Source organism: Electrona antarctica (genome assembly GCF_951216825.1).
Source record: "Electrona antarctica genome assembly, chromosome: 3".
In the NCBI taxonomy this organism is placed as follows: domain Eukaryota; kingdom Metazoa; phylum Chordata; class Actinopteri; order Myctophiformes; family Myctophidae; genus Electrona; species Electrona antarctica.
The window spans coordinates 35,569,513-35,586,830 of NC_136808.1; the positions used below are offsets into that span (position 1 = coordinate 35,569,513).

The window sequence follows — 17,318 nt, forward strand, 5'->3', positions numbered from 1 at the left end:
GATCATCAGCTCCATATATGGAGCCAGCAACTCTACATCTGACCTCAAACCTCAGGCTCAAACCCTTAGATCATTATATATGGAGCTGACCTGTTCTGCTATTCCATATGTTGATCCTATCCCACCCGTCCTTCCTCTTCGATGTCTCCCTTTTGACTGATACTTGTCCATTTAAACTCTAGACGGGCCCGCCCCAAAGTTATTAGTGTAGCCGCGCCTGGCAGCCGGCGAAAACTAGAGTTCTCATCAGGCCCGGCCCTACCTGGGCCCTCATCAAACCCTGTACTAATTGCGACCACATGAGGAAAATGAACGGGGAATTATTTTCCGGGTCTCTCGAGGGGGCGGGAGTGCGACGCTCTATTCACCACCTGCAGTAGGTACTATAGGACATAAACCTAGGGGGGACATAAACCTATGGCATATATAGACCTACGGAACATACACCTATGATGGGACATAATTATGACCACTCACTCTGTAACACCGAAATGGTGGCCTGGGCGCGGATCCATGTGATGGCAGGGTTTTGCCGCAGGTCGTTGCGCAGGGGGTTGTTGCTGGCCCGGCATTCGTACGTCCCCGAGTCCTCCAGCGTGAGGCGCGTGATGCCCAGCACGCTGACGCCGTTGCTGCCGTAGGCCGTGTTGATGGACACGCGCCTCTTGCGGGCGCCGTCCCACAGCTGCTTGAAGGAGTCGGCCCGGTTGATCTCGGCGTACCACCACTGGATCTCCGGCGTGGGGTTGCCGACCACGTCGCAGTACAGCTCAAAGGTGTCCCCCGTGAGCTTGACCTCGGACATTGGCGACTTCACGAACCCAGCTGGAGAGGGGAGAGTGTAACCACCAGGGGTGGCAGGGTAAGGACAAAGGGGGGTAGAAGAGGGTTAGAGTGGTAGGAAGGTGTGGTGGAAAAGGCAAGAGAGAAAGCAAAACAAAAAAGAAAGGATGATTAAAGGCAAATCAAGAGAAAGCGAGCCACAAAGCATAGATACGTAGGTGGAAGAAACTGTTGAATATTAAAAGGACAAGATAAAAGAGGTAGTGAACATGAGAGAACATGAAACAAAAGGTTAATGACCCCTCTACAGTGTGTTCAAAGTCACAGTCCCCTGGTCCACTAATAGCAGACAACCTTCAGACAAGGTCATCCCAGTCTGTGTCATCGAGTAACCCTAACCACATTATCACACTAGTACGTTACATGGGGAAAACAACACGCTTTGAAATCATCCCGTCATACATTTACGTTTTCATCAGGCACACACTTTCCTCCTTAACCTTCTTGAAATGGAATCTATGCATTCTATTCTTCCTCCATTGTGTTAAATGTGTTTTGTATTCATTAATGACATATTATTGTGTAACAGATGTTTAGTATAGGATGCCCATTGTCCAGTTCATTTCATGGAATGGAATGCTTATTTGACTTAGGCCAGAGTAAAAGGTGAGGATTTATCTGTGTTCTCCTCTGTAATGGATACCAATTGTAGGAATGGTAAATGGTAAATGTTGCATTTATATAGCGTTGTTATCCAAGGCGTAGATTGTGCATTACATTCACCCATTGATTCATACACCGATGGCGGAGGAAACCATGCAAGGTACCAACTTGCACATCGGGAGCAATTAGGGTTTCAGCGTCTTGCTCAAGGACACTTCGACACTAACTCTAGGAAGGAGTAGTTTGTGGAAATGAAATAGATTCAGTCCTTTCTGACTAATGTTGGATATAACACTTTTGTTAACTCATGCAGATCTGCAGTAATAAATCAAGCTAAGAATGATTCCTGACTCCTGTCTATTTGTTATCAGAATCTGACCACTAAAGTTACGTACAGTAGCAAAAATGGCCTATGTGTTCTTTCAATGGTCAGATCAAATCAGGGAATAAACCAAATATCGTCTCTGCCGGAAAGAAACCTCATATGTCCAAAACTGTTACTTGACAAGCTAAAAAAATGCATCGCCTCTTTGCCGCATTGCACGATTGTAGATGTGCTATTTTGAATACTTTTGTGTGAAAGCAATTATATACTGTCCGAGATACTGTAGAATGTAGATGTTTACGTTTGAGCACCATATTCGCCTGCAGTGAATGATGGCATCAGTGCAGGGATAAGAACATCATGCATGGAACATGCTTGGATCCGATGGCATGGTCATGTGACCAGACAAAATCACTGGCTCGGAAACGTTGCCCTTGAGCTTAGCATGTCTCCATGAAACTATAACAGCACAGAACAGTCAAGGTCGGGCTGGGCCGTGGCTCAGCGGTCCAGGCACCTTGGCTGGTAATCCAGTCTGGCAGTGTGCCGTGGGTTCGACTCCCGATCCCGACGGCCTTTACTGCATGTCACCCCCCCATCTCTCTCCCCATTTCCTGTCAGCCTACTGTCTATCCCTCCATAAAAAATATAAAATAATCAGTCAAGGTCATTTCCAACGCATCAAACAAATTTGGCAATGTGCCGCGACAGTCCTAAAATGATTTCTGCTTTGTTTGTTTGTATCAGTAGTATCTTTTGTCTCATATATTAAAAAGCAGATGAGCACCTCACATCTCATTAAAAACCAAGGTATTACAAAAAAACCTTGACATATTTCATCCTGAATCATCCATATATGCTCGTACTGTAGGTGATAACCTTAAAAATTAGGTCAGGAGCACAACATTGTCATGAGGATAAGCTGGACTTAAACGGCAATGCCATTCAATTTAAAAATGCACATATGCTAGTCCTGCATCCCAGGACAACCACGACTACTGTCTGTGACATCACCAGGGTGCATGCAGTGATGGAAGAAGTACTCACACATGTTTTACTTAAGTAAAAGTATCAATCGGTTTTGTAGGGCTCCCCTACGTGCCCTTTATCCCCACAAATACCCAATTTTACGTTTTTAACTTCAAAATGCATGAAAAATCTTTTCAAGCGGCCAAAATGTACATAGGGCTATAGTTGGTAATATATACATACATACATATGTATACAATATATATAAACATGTGTATGTTTTGTAATAATAATGTAAATCTACAAAGTAACTAGTAACTAATGTTTTCAAATAAGTGTAGCGGAGTAAAAGTATAATATTTGCCTCTGAGATGTAGTGGAGTAGTAGTAAAAGTACTGCAAATTGGAAATACTCCAGTAAAGTAAAAGTACCTCAAAATTGTACTTAAGTACAGTACTTGAGTTAATGTAAGTTACTTTACACCACTGGCTGTCTGACATCACCAGGTTGTACAGCACATAATTGCTCCTTAGTAAATACTGAATATATGTTTTTCAGAGTCCATGCACCAATGACTTTGACCTTACGTGCACTGACAGTTCTAAACCAGAAAGTGGATCTGTATCAATGGGCAAGTCTTGCAGCATCTCATCACGATCACCATATCTGTTTTCACAAATCCATTTTTCCAGGGGGAGCTGCATCTCTGCATATCTGTGTGTGTGTGTGTGTGTGTGTGTGTGTGTGTGTGTGTGTGTGTGTGTGTGTGTGTGTGTGTGTGTGTGTGTGAGTGTGCGTGCGTGCGTGCGTGCGTGCGTGCGTGCGTGCGTGCGTGCGTGCGTGCGTGCGTGCGTGCGTGCGTGCGTGCGTGCGTGCGTGCGTGCGTGCGTGCGTGCGTGATGTCACAGATTGAGAGGGTACCTCGCTGACAGTGAATGTCAGACAGCAGGGGAGGACAGCACCAAACAAACATCAGCTAAAACAAATGCAAATGTACCGAGGCAAGGAGGGGGAAAAACAAATATATATTCCTGTTTATAAATAAGCCAATGTCTCACCATCATTAGCAGCACAGCACCGGGAGCGCTCTCTGCTGTGTATATGCAGTGTCATTGCCTGATTCATCCTCACGTTCCACATGAGTAGCTAGTCCTATACTATGTTCCTGGGCTTTAACGAAGCTCGTCTAATGACAAATCACCTGGACTACAGGCCCTGGTCTCTGCCACGACGGAGCCTGCCAGCTTGAAAACCTCCATGTCCTCAAATTAAGTCATATAGTAGGAAATGCAAGGAAACTAAAACACCCCAAATATGATGTTCAAGGTCTGAAAGCAAGAATCAAAAGAATCTCTTCTTGGGCATTTGACTGTAACTACAACCACGGCTTGATTTGTAAAATAAATAAATAAAATACAAATACAAATACAATAAAAAAGCCCTGAGATGCAAGATGCCTTGCTATTTTTTTTTAAATAAAAAAACGTAATTGGAACATGAAATTGGAAAATCATGATATTATCAAACCTAAATCAGTCTACATTTTCGCAAAACAAATTATTTGAATCAGTCCAACCAGAAGCGGAGATAAAACATGATTGTACAGGACATTCATTTAAAGGTTAAAATATGGAGATAAGAGGTTTCTGCCTGACAACAACGACATCCCCATCGGCCATGAATGGTCAGAGTCAGGATATCAAAAGCAGACAAATGGATTCCTCCCCCCACCCTGGAATAATGTGCCGTCGGAACAATGATACCCCCCCCCCCCCCAGCATATCCAAACCTGACTACAAGCTCACAGGTTCTCTCCCAGACCTGTACTATTCTGCTTATGTACCATAACACATAAACAGATAAGCTGCTACAGCTGGGGTGCGCACGTGTGTGTGTGTGTGTGTGTGTGTGTGTGTGTGTGTGTGTGTGTGTGTGTGTGTGTGTGTGTGTGTGTGTGTGTGTGTGTGTGTGTGTGTGTGTGTGTGCGCGCGCCTATTGTACTACGCAACAATGGGCACAGCTACAGTAAGGTTTAATATTTCACTAAGAGCTTATCGACCGGTGCAAATATCAGCATTTGCATTTAAGTCGCATATAAAAAAGGAAAGGAAACCCCAGTCGTTTTCCATTGGCTGCTAACAGGCAATTATCACAAGTTATGGTTGTAGCTACTAATTTCCTTTCTGTTATTATGAGCAGTTTTTTAACAAGAGTTAAAACCGGTGTGCACTGTGCAGTGATGTCCACCAAAGACATCACACATGCTGAACATAATGTGCAGTGATGTCCACCAAAGACATCACACATTCTGAACATAATGTGCAGTAATGTCCAACAAAGACATTACACATTTGGAACATTATGTGCAGTAAATGTCCAACAAAGACATTACACATTCTGAACAATATGGGTGTGGCTGTACATTGGCACAGATAGTCTGATGACTAGCACATACTGTAGCTAGCAACTCATAGCTAATTGCCAATACATTGGAAAAGAAAGATAAACTGTAACTCAATTCAGGCTCTTCATCAGGAGACTTGTCTGAGAGTGCTACTGTACAATAGGTATTTGCTTGTCTGTCTCTTTGCCTGCGGCCTAAACTGGTAAGGCAGTAAGCTAATTACCATTTGTGTCTCTTCTCTCTGGAAACATCTGGGCCAATCAAGCTCTCCCTGTGATCCCTGTGGGCTGGGGAGGTATCTTGACCGCCCACACTATTTAAGTGATGTTTCACTTTTGTGTAACATTTTTAGGTCTCATGCTTATGCATGGCTTCATTAATTGTCAACCACCACACAATTGGGGTAGCTATACTCTGGGGAGTTACACCGTAGTCAGAAGAACCTGGTACATTTCGGTCTAAAAATGTCATGCAAAACACATACTGTAAACAATGAAAAGGAAGACTATATTAAGGACATGCACATTTATTTAATTCTGTGCCAGGATACTCTCAAACAGGTCATTCCGCCTGTTTGTGGTTAATCACTTTCAGCCTGGTGTCCCGATCTACTTGTGTTGTGTTTATTTAATTTTTTCCTCCATCAAAAAAGTGATTTGTGTATATTTACTTTGGCTTAACAGTTAAATGTTTTTCAAAATGATTTCAAGATTTTGCACATACTAAATATGTGTCAAAAATCAAATATCAGTAATCGGACTCTCCAAAAACAGGATCGGCATCAGATGCCAAAATGTGTCTCTATGATCAAAATGCATACTACAGGGAAGGGGAATATCGATAGCCGGGCTGGGGAAGGGAATATTGATAGGTAGGAGGAGGGGAATATTGTGAACTGGGGGAGGGGGATCCTTGATGCCAAAATGTGATCCCAAGCAGAGCTAGACCACCTGCTCCAAAACTTGGCAAAATGTGCATGGTGAAGAAAGACAGTTTGCTGCTTCCCTGTAGGGCACCTGCAGAGATTTGTACCGTTCACTATTTCAGGGAAACGGTGAGAACGGTGAGTTCCATAGCTGTCATTAAGTACATAGGATATCCATTTATAGGGCTACTATGTTAAGTAGGCGAAAGTGTGTTAGTGTGTTAATAATTCTTTGATCTCAACTAAATGGTATACAGAGTTTATGTAGCTGGCTGCAGTGGTGTTTTCACAGAGATGTGTCAGTGTGGAATCAGATGAAAGAATCTGATTCATCAAATGAAAAAAGAAATGAGCAGAATGTTCAGGCAATTAAACAAGTGTCTGTGTACATGTAATATTAGGCTCAGCCCCTGCAGGCCCGGACTGGACTGAACTGAACTGAACTGGACTAGTGACACTTAAGTGTTTAAGTAATTTTGGGAGTTCAGTTGTACATTCTGCAGTCTTGCCCAGGTCCCTTGAAAACAGAAATCCTGATCTGTAATTATACTGTATACCGTTTTTAAATAGATGTCAAGTAAACAAGCTTGTTTCGCACACATACTGTACAGCAGCAGGTTGTGTGACAGTCATAAGCTCAGTCTGCGTGCGCTGAGGAGGCAGACCGGGGCTCTCCTTAAGGACAGAGCACAACTCGCACCTAAGGGTGATCAAATCTCGTTTGGCCCTTGACTCCTTAGTTAAAAGCATAGTTTATCCTTTGATGTACACTGAAAAATCACACCTGTGTGAAGTGGGGGGCGTCCTTATCATCGTAAGATGTAACATGACGATTTGCTCAGAGACATATGACGTGGCCATTCATTGTTAATGTGAATGTGAATTGTGTAGGACAGTAATAGCCGATTTGCTCGTCCACATATGACGTACATTCTCTATTCATTGTCAATGGGAATTTAATGTTTGTGTAAGACGAAAATCTAATAGCTGAATATAGGAGGGGCTAGCTCCCCTCAAAATTATTGTATTGTACAATAGAAATCACACCCGTGTGAAGTGAGGGGCGCTCTTATCATTATACATCATCCCCTGAACTGAATTTATGTGATTGGTTAGCCGATTTGTGCGTCTAAATCTTCCCTTCAATGTCAATCATATGTGAGGCACATATGACCTAATTTCTCCTTTTATTGAACTGAATTGAATGTATGTGATTGGTTTCATGGTTACATATGACGTACATGTTCCCTTCAATGTCAATGGCATTTAATGTTTGTGTTGCCACACATTTATGTCATATTTAGCGGACATTTTACCTAATTTCTCCTTTCATTGTCAATGGCCAATATTGAGACGTGTGGGGACAAAAGCTTTATATAAAAAATCACACTTGTGTGAAGTGAGCGGCACCTTCACCATGATGATCATGTACTGTATGACGATGAAGTCATCAAGTGTCATCAAAGTTCTGTAAAAGGTCCATAGACTTGGCACCCACTACGTACTGTGCCACCCACTACGTCATAGTTTACGGACGGTGTACCCACTACGTCATATTTTGCCATTGACTTGGCCTGAAAGTTTGTACGAAATAAATTGTTATGTGAAAAGTCCATAGACTTGGCTGCCACATGACATCACAGGGAGGCACACGCAAAGCCATGCAGCGCCTCTCAATAAATGCATTCCTCCCCTGTAATCTATCTAGCGTTTATATGGTTTTCCAGAACAGTATGCTAACATGTTAGCATCCTGTGTGTTCAGAATCAGAATCAGCTTTGTTGTCACACCACAGTCACACACAGGCTTACAAATAGAAAAGTGTGTGAACATCTATCGTATTGTAATACTTCCATAGAAGAAAAGAAGGGGAAGAAGAGGAGTGAGGCTGTTGCAGCCATTATGAGTTTTGTTTTTTATGCTTTATGTAATCTCAAAAGCTCTAGATACTGATCAAAGCGAAGCCGCTACCAATTTTCTCATCAGACAGTTGAGAGTAGGATGTGAGCCAGAAGGGTTTGAATATGGCATTGTAATGGATTCACTCGTGTGGGTTGAAAGATGATATAATCAGGGGTGCTGGAGACACATTGATGATTGGCTTGATGATTAATCTGTTCAGAAATGTTCAAAAATAGCTTGTAGATCTGCTATTTTCAAAATGATTCTTCCCCAAAACTGGGACACCAGGGTGAACGTGGTTAAAGTTTCCCCTCATTCATCCTAAAATATTACAGTCTGGTCGAATGGTGCAGGCATTTTATACCTGACCACCATCACAGAGACTAGGGGCTTGAATCAGCCACGGTGCATCTGGCTGGCGCCCAAACTGATACTGCATGTATTTGGCTGTAAACCCCCACTTGAAAATAATTTGTGCCACTTTCAGAACAAATGATCTCTATACGAAGGAATGTGGAAGGAAGTCGGGTGGGGAGGACAATCACTGTTGCTGCGCTACTAGTGACTCCTATGGGCTGGTGTGCGAGCCCGTCAGCGCCAAGTCTCTGTATCTGTCTGTATGTCTGTCTGTGTCCCTTTAATGCCCATATATGGAGTGTTCTGATGTCATCAAACATGACTTATTACTGACGTCATAGACTGGCCTCCAAGTACTATGATAAATAATGGGTACTGCACTAATGGCCCTAGCTATCCTTACCCCTTATGCCAAAACATTCTAGGCATTTTTGAGGGGCTCTAGCCCCTCCAATGATAGCATTTGAAGATTATGTCAGGCATCCAAGTATGGACTTTTTTACGTTTGTTTAGAACACTTATGACGCAAATCGTTTGCCAGCCAAGTCTATGGACTTTAATGTTTGTTTAGGGCACTAATATAAATAAATACATCTTGTGACTGATTATGTTTTATACAATATAACACACTGCATTCATGTCTCGTGGAGGACGATGAGGATGATTATAGTATCGGACTGTCAAACAGGAGTTTGAGCAATGGTACAATGGCAATTGTCTCTTGAACTTGAACATTACAAGGGTGGCAAGGATAAAGATGATGATGCTACACTAAAAGACGACAAGCAAAATTACTATTTAGAAGAGATGACAGTGGAAATTAATGAAGGTGACTGACATTATGTGCAGGCTTCTAAAAGTCAAAATGATGCTTACTTTTCCTTATCATATTCACACTGCATTCATGTCTCATAACGTGTATATATAGTGGCAGTGAATCTGCAATCATGTGGCAGCCACATGTTGGCAACTGGGCGCCCCTCACTTCACATGAGTGTGATTTGTTTTACTATTTAGGGGAAAAAAATTAAATAGTTCAAATAGCCAATGTACAAGCTCACAATGTGTCGATGTAGATCGGCTATTTTCATTATTTTAAAATGTTTTTTCAAAAGTTACAAAAACAAATCCTAACATGTTTAGGCATATGTGGTAATGATGCAAGACCCTGAGTACTCACCGGGTATAACGGGCACTGCATAAACAGAGGGGCATGCGTCCCCAACAGGCATCAATGGCCGATCTTTTTTAAATCCACAGTTTAGAGGCCTAAATTTGAGTCAGCCTTGAGCTGAGGCTTAGATGTGCACTTTATCAAATAGCTGCTTAACTGTACACTGTCACTGTACATGCTTCCTGGAAATTATGTAATGTTTTGGCAGTTTGATTTATGCAGTTTCTTCTATTTTTTATAAAGTATCCCAATTCACAATTACAATTTATGCATTTGTCAGACACTCTTACCTAGAGCGACTTACAAGCGTGAAATCAGAGTAAATGGCATGAAGCCTAGTCAACAAATGACAGCTGTAATGGCCCATGTAAGTAGAGTGCAAAGAAAAAATATTGCTTCTCAAACGTTTTCATGTCCTGACTCATGGATCCCCAAAATGATATCTTGTGCATTTGGCCGAGGACCCCCATCTGAAAATGATTTGTGCCAGGGACCCCCAGAAGCAAATATTTGCAAAAAAAAAAGGTACATATTCAAAGATTTGCACAAATGTTCACGATTTTTTATAAATAGCAGATCTACAAGCTCAAGTAACGTGCTATGAGCTTGTATATGCTATTTTTGAATAGCCAAAGTATACAATATGGTTAAAATGATTGTGATGCTAAACTAACTGTTATGCTAGGACCCCTGGGGGTCTTTGAGAACCACTGGTCTAATCAACATCTGGTCTAAATGACATGCTTAACATTTGTGGTCAAGCAAAAACAAATCTGTATGCAGTATAACTACGTATCAAAACAGGCTAAAAGGAGGGATACAAGCTAAGAGCCAGAGGGGTCTCCTCTCTTCCTAGTACTATTTCTGAGAGCCTCACACGCTCATTCCAATGTCTGTATGTTAAATATGTACATATGGCAATTAAGCACTTAATTTCAAATTGAATTTGATGTCACAGAAGAAACAAAGTAATGTGATTGCAATTGCTTTGTGTAGCAAAAAAAATAAACAAAACAGAATCCCGGCCAAAATGATTTGCAATGATAGTAAAAGCAAGCAACTATTGTTATTATGAAACTGTAAATACTTGCCCTGTCACTCAGATCATAGGGAGGCAAAAGCTATTTAATGAGATTTAAATCCCAACAACCCCCATGGCAGGCTGAAATACTTTAATCCCTACAAATCAGTAAACAGTACACCCTCCTCGTTTTCCCCTTCAAGAAACAAGGTCATTAATTTATTTTCATTATTTGACCAGAGAAAGTTAACGGAGCATGTCAAGTTATTTTATGTCCAGCTTTACAGTGTGTGCTGTCATTGACAACCACAGCCTTTAGCGTTATGAGCAGTGATGGGCTATATGTACACAGAATAACTTTTCCTACTTCCGGGCGCCTTCCCAACATCCTTCACTGGTGTTACCGATGATACTAATTAAGGCTCTGTGACTGTGACATTTAGTGTACAGTGGTTTTCAAACATTTTAATGTCAAGGATCGCCATAACCCTGAGAGTGTACATATGGAACTGTTCCATTTGCACCCTGACTCTGGCTGCATCCAAATTCATTCCCTATGCCCCGTATAGTGCACTACTTTGGGGTTCCGCCATTTTGTTTTAGTGTCCGAATGTGTAGTGAGCATTAGTGAGCACCCTAATGTAGTGGACCGAAAGTAGCCTTGCCGAGTAGCATAGCCTTGCCATGAGGCCCATAGGGCAGTAGCCCATCTCCTGTTTCTGTAGCGTGAGGCAGCTTTATGTACAAGTACACCCCCTGGACATGACGCTGTATGTCGCAGGGACTTAGCCCCAATCCAACCCTTGATGCTGAGTGTCAAGCAGGGAGGCACTGGGTCCCATTTTTGGGTCCCAGTCTTTGGTATGACCCGGCCGGGGATTGAACCCCCGACCTCCCAGTCTCAGGGTGGACACTCTAACCACAAGGCCACTGAGCTAGTGGTGGACTGAAGTATCCCACAATGCACCGGGAATTGTAGGGACCATTCGATGGTCACTACATTAACGCAGTGAAGCAAATCTACCCCATAATGCATTGTGCAAGCTCGCTCTTGAGCGCACATGCACGCGTAAATTGCGCACGTGCACTGCGTCTGCATGCATGCGCTCCAACTCAGATGAGGCAGACGTTGAACCAGCGAAAGAAAACAACACAAATGTACTTTTTAAAAGTATGTTTTCCCCTCTCTTTTCTTCCCTGGCGGATCTCGAAGCTACAGATCTCGAGATGATCTGTGCATTTATTTGCAATTGTTTTTATTTTATTTATAATAAAACAATTGCAATAGTACTAATCTGATTGTATCACCCAGCGCATAGTCTCGCGTTACCAGACTGTTGCCTCCGCGATTTCCAAACGCTTCATCAAATAAAATAAAGTGGAAGTGGAGCCTCCTCGCCACTTCCTTTTCGCCTTTACAGTCGCGCACATTTATCCTAATATAAATAGAAAACATCTAAGCATATAGCTTGTTGCTTAGCAGAAAAGGAAATAAAAAAATAAGCTCTAAAGATTTTAAAATATATTGAACGGAAATGGCAACTTCGGTTACTCAGCTCATGGGGGCTATAGTCCCAGACTCTATATAGCATTCGGAGATTGTGGAATAGTTGTCTGGCTACGCGAGACTACCCAGCGCATGACGGTAGGAGAGGAATCAGTTGCCGTAGAATATATTATGCGAGAATATCACAAACGTATAGGCTACCTTCATGTGAGACAAATGAATTCATTGTGTCACGAACATATTTTCACATTCATTCATTCCTGCCATGAATAACAAAAAAAACTAATATTTATATTACATTATTATTTAATTGAATTGCGATAAATACATAAAAACCTCATTATATAGGCCTATAGTAGCCTAATTTATTGGTCTGCTTTTTTCTGTTAACACCATGAATTGAAGTTCTTTACCAAAAATAGCCGATCTACAAGCTCACAATCAACGCGGACGTCGCGTTGCTTATAGATCGGCTATATTTGGCGTATTCCCCCCAGGCATAGCAGGGGGTTCATGTGGTTAATGCTATTCATCTATCGATGTAATGATGATTTCATATTGTCAAGGTGGTGCAAAGCTGTTTTCATATTGCTGGATAATATGGATAATAATAATATTTTATATTACACGTGCATATGATATGTTTTCGGGTTTAGTAGTGTAGGGCTAGGCATGCATCTTGCCAAGATGTACTGTATGCTAGATGCAAGATGATCTTGGATGATCTTGCATCACCTTGACAAAACAAAAATATCTCATTGTATCACACAGCACATGGCGGTAGGAGAGGAATCAGTTGCACTTATTGTCTCCACCAGGCCGAAGGCATGGGGAGAGAGTATGTTTTGCACTCCGTCCGTCCGTCCGTGTGTCCGTGTGTGTGTGTGTGTGTGTGTCCGTCCGTCCGTCCGTCCGTCTGTGAACAGCTAATCTCCGGCACCGTTAACCCGGTCGATGCCACATTTTGCACACACACTCCCCAGAATTTCCAGAACGGCCTGTTATAGCGCCACCAGGAGGCCGCTTTGTGCAAAACAAGTTTTTGGACAGTACACCTACAGATTTCGTCCAAACATCACGCAAATTGGTACACAGTCTCTCTACAGCCATTCAACGAAACGGGTCTTTCAGATTTCTTAGACTCCATCCTGATTGGCTAAGATTGGCTTCCAAAGTTCGCAGGAGTGCTCAGTTTCAAACAAAATGCTGCAAATCATGAACACATCGTGTGATTTCCGTAAAATTGTGCACGCACATTCCCACTTGGCCGAGGAAGAAATGCCACATGAACATTTTCAACTCAGCCTCATGGTGGCGCTATAACTCGCCGAAAAGTGTTTTTACCTCTAACTGCACGGATCTGTGGATAACTTTGTATGCCAACTCCCTAGAGGCCAAGGAAAAACCTTTGCCTGGAATTTTTCACATCTGCTCTTTATAGCGCCACCAGGAGGCCGACATATGTAAAACACATTTTCTAATATTACTTCTTCAGATTTTATCCAAATGTCACGCAAATCGGTACACATGCTCTCCATAGTCATGTGATCAAGACGCGTTTGTTTGATTTCTCATAATCCACCTTCATTGCCTACGTTTGGCTTCTAAACCTTTCAGGAGTAGCCCTCTTTGTTTTGTACAAATTGCCACAACTACTCAACACAGCTCCGATTGCGGTGAAACTGTGCATGCATATTCCCACTAGGCTGAGGAAGAAATGCCACTTGACAGTTTTCAAATCAGCCTCATGGTGGCGCTACAACAGGCCAAGCCGCGTCACACACACACACACACACACACACACACACACACACACACACACACACACACACACACACACACACACACACACACACACACACACACACACACACAAAACATGATTATATTACTCCTAAACATTTTGCCAAACATCACACACACTCCTATCCTCCTGGTGGAGACCTGTGCCCAGAAGGGCACTTTTTCTAGTTGCAGTATAATTTATTTATTTATTACATTTTTATTTATTCAATAATGTATTGATACTCATTAGACCTATGTTATTTTAAGAGAATAACCTATTTTATCATAAACATAGGCCTAAATGCCTGCAAACATTTTCATTAACCTATTTATTTATTCATTACTTCCTTCATTCATCCATGAAATTAAATAAAAACAAACGGTCCTGGCTATATTGTCTGTTGACTGTTGTTTACGTCTGACAGCCACACGTCACTATTAAATACAGTCTGTTTCTAGCGAAAATGTAACTAATTCAGTAGCAGTAACGTTAGCGTTTAGATTCTTCATATCCATATCAGTGAAACCGCCGGGATGATTTGTTTATTTTTCCAAACAGTTCTTATATGAGGCGATCTAAAACCCCCCTATGGGGATTACAATGCAAATAAAAAGTACATGAACCCGGCAGACTCGGTGCTCCCTCCCATATAGGGAATACTGTACGAAATCATCACTATTATAGTCCACTAAGTCTAGATCCCCATATGGGGAGTAGGGAACAACCCTATGAATTCGGACGCAGCCTCTGTTTGACCAGAATGGAACAGAGCCTTCATTAGTATCATTGGTAACACCTGTGAAGGAAGTAGAAGGGGCCCAAGTTATTTCCAAAATGGCTGCTGTATAGAGCCTATTGGAGGTTGGGACATCAATTGGGACAATTTTGGTTAACCCATTAACACTTACAGCGCTAGCATTTATTGAAAAATTAGGATCTAATTCAAGCCATCATTTTTCCCATTTGAGCTCTTATTTTGAAAAGATACAGATACAGTATCGGGACATCTCTAGTGTGTACACACAGACACACAAAGCTGGGCATAGGAGGGGCTAGCACCCCTCAAAAATGTTAACTTTAAAAATACTAGTCAATACCAGTTCTGGGATATGACATACCCACAAGTATGTGCAGAGTTTGGGTTGTGTGGTGTGTAAATGTGCATTGCATTTATATTGCTGAACATCCCAAAGTAGTAGAAAAAAAGCAACTATTAGCGCTATTCAGGTGAATCATTTTCCAGCTAATCACAGCGCAGAATGACACACCTTCCAGCCAATCACAGAGCAGAATAACACTTTCCAGCCAATCACAGTGTGCAATGTCTGTCGACGCATTCTGAGGACCCAATCTCTAGAATTAAATTCATTGCTGTCGGGAGGAAACCACCTATAATTCCATTATTGAGGTTTTGGAGGGACTCTAGCCCCTCCTATGTCCAGCTTTCCGGGTTTGTGTAAAGCACCAGGAGCTAGGTGGAGCTCAGCTCCGGAACCTCCCTCCTGCGCTCCGCTACCTGTAGAAGGGCTCTGGTGCCTAGAGAGCATACCGCCACCCCAAATCCACGTGACGTTACAATATACAATATCATTATTATGTCTCTATTATTATTTTAGTTTCATTTTCAAGTCAACTATGCTTCTTCCTGGTCATAGCTACTTCTATTTCCAGTACAATTACAAAATAAAACACGGGATGAATGATCACATTGCAAGTATAAACAAAAACACACTCTTATTTTGAAATGTGCACCCGCTTTGAGAGGAAATAGGTGGCTACTACTACTATACTTGACACATCGTCAAGCCTGTGCTATGACGGCGCTTTTGCATCTGTTATTGTCGTTCGTTGCATATGGAATATGGAATAGGCCTATATACTTTTGTGAAGCAATAGTTTAACTGCTACTTGGAGTTTAGCCTTGGGGACAGCAACGCATGCTGTTTGTTTTAAAAGAGAAGGAGGAGGAAGTGGAGGACAACAACAGCGCGCAGATATTTAGGATTGTGTACTGTTCTGATGATGGGCCACCATAACTTGAAATACTGTATTTCTAATGTTATACTGTAGCGTACTGTGGCCGCTGTGCCAACTGAACTGCAAATGCCTATAGCCTACACTCTACAGTAGCCTGTTGCCTACTGTTCTTACGGTCGGCGGGTCCCTGTGGAAACTGCTGCTGCAAATATTGTTATAGGCTATGATTAAGGTCTTATTTGGGGAAATATCGGCTCGTCAATTAAACTGTGTGTAAGTGCTGTGTGCTAAATAACCATAGTTTTAGTAACAATGATCGCGTGCAGGTGCACTGTCTGCAGCTCCTCCGTTTTGTGTGGGAAAAAAATAATAGTTTTGCTTACTGCAGTATGTGGGTCAAATAAAAATAATGTGTTTGTTACCTACTGCCTGGCTGTCACTCTGGGGCAGAATAACCACCAAATAGAGGGTATGCACATGTATAAAGTGAATGGCAAATCAAGTGGCAAATCGAGTGGCAAAGTGAGTTTAACATTGTTTAACGTTGTTTAATGCAATCATATTGGACTTTTCTGTTTTTTTCACTTAGTAGGCGTTCCCGCATAACTTCCGGGTTTGATGATGATGTCACACGCATACCCTCTATAACCGCCAAAAATACCCCCAAACCCGAAAAAAAACGATTGAATGCATATGCAAGAGTTGAGCTCCGGCACCTCTTGAGTTAGAAATTAAGCACTGGTAAGCACAAACATTGAAGACAAAGGTGATTGAGTGAGTATGATTGGCCGGCGTGATTGGGTGGGAGATATGTCATTGGTTGAGCATCACATAATGATTGTGCCACGGGGGACACCCATTGTATATGGCTTGTAGAGAGATGTCAGACATTGCGCAAAAACATTGATGATGTACAGTATGATGATGCATGATGATAAGAGCGCCTCAAACTGTCTGCTAAGCATCTAACTCCAACACATCTCATGCAAGTAATTGACAATATCATTTATAAAGTCACAACACCAACTTTGATGAGGCAGCATTGTTTTGTTTTCTAAATATAAGTTTTTCTTCATTTCCTGAAAATGTACAGTATATCTTTCCTTTTCTGAAAAATTTACAATTTGGAGTTAAGTGGTTTCTTCCCGAGAGCAGATATATATATATATATATATATATATATATATATTTATTCAAGCCCTATTTCACAAATAGCCAAAATAGATTGATCTAATAGCAAATTAGTAGCATATTAATGTATGTTTTGTAATAATAAAAATAATCCAAATTTACAAAGTAACTAGTAACTAAAGTTATAGCAAATAATTGTAATGGTACAATTTGTCTCTGATATGTAGTGGAGTAGAAGTATTGAATATTGGAAATACTCCAGTCCTTTTTTTATTTGAGTCAAATACCTCAAAAGTGTACTTAAGTATACAATACTTGAGTACATGTACTTTCCACCACTGGTGTACACCTGCAATTTAGGCTGATGGCTGAACTGTTATTGTTGGTATTGAA

At 41.7% G+C, this 17,318-nt stretch overlaps 1 protein-coding gene across 1 annotated transcript in view; it reads right to left on the reverse strand.

Moving 5' to 3' along the window:
* Positions 1 to 17,318, reverse strand: part of nptnb (neuroplastin b) — a 60,070-nt gene that overhangs the window by 30,413 nt on the left and 12,339 nt on the right. The window contains exon 2 of the mRNA XM_079497003.1: positions 478 to 825. Within this exon, the coding sequence (XP_079353129.1) occupies positions 478 to 825 (348 nt within the window). The remainder of the gene's footprint in view (positions 1 to 477; positions 826 to 17,318) is intronic.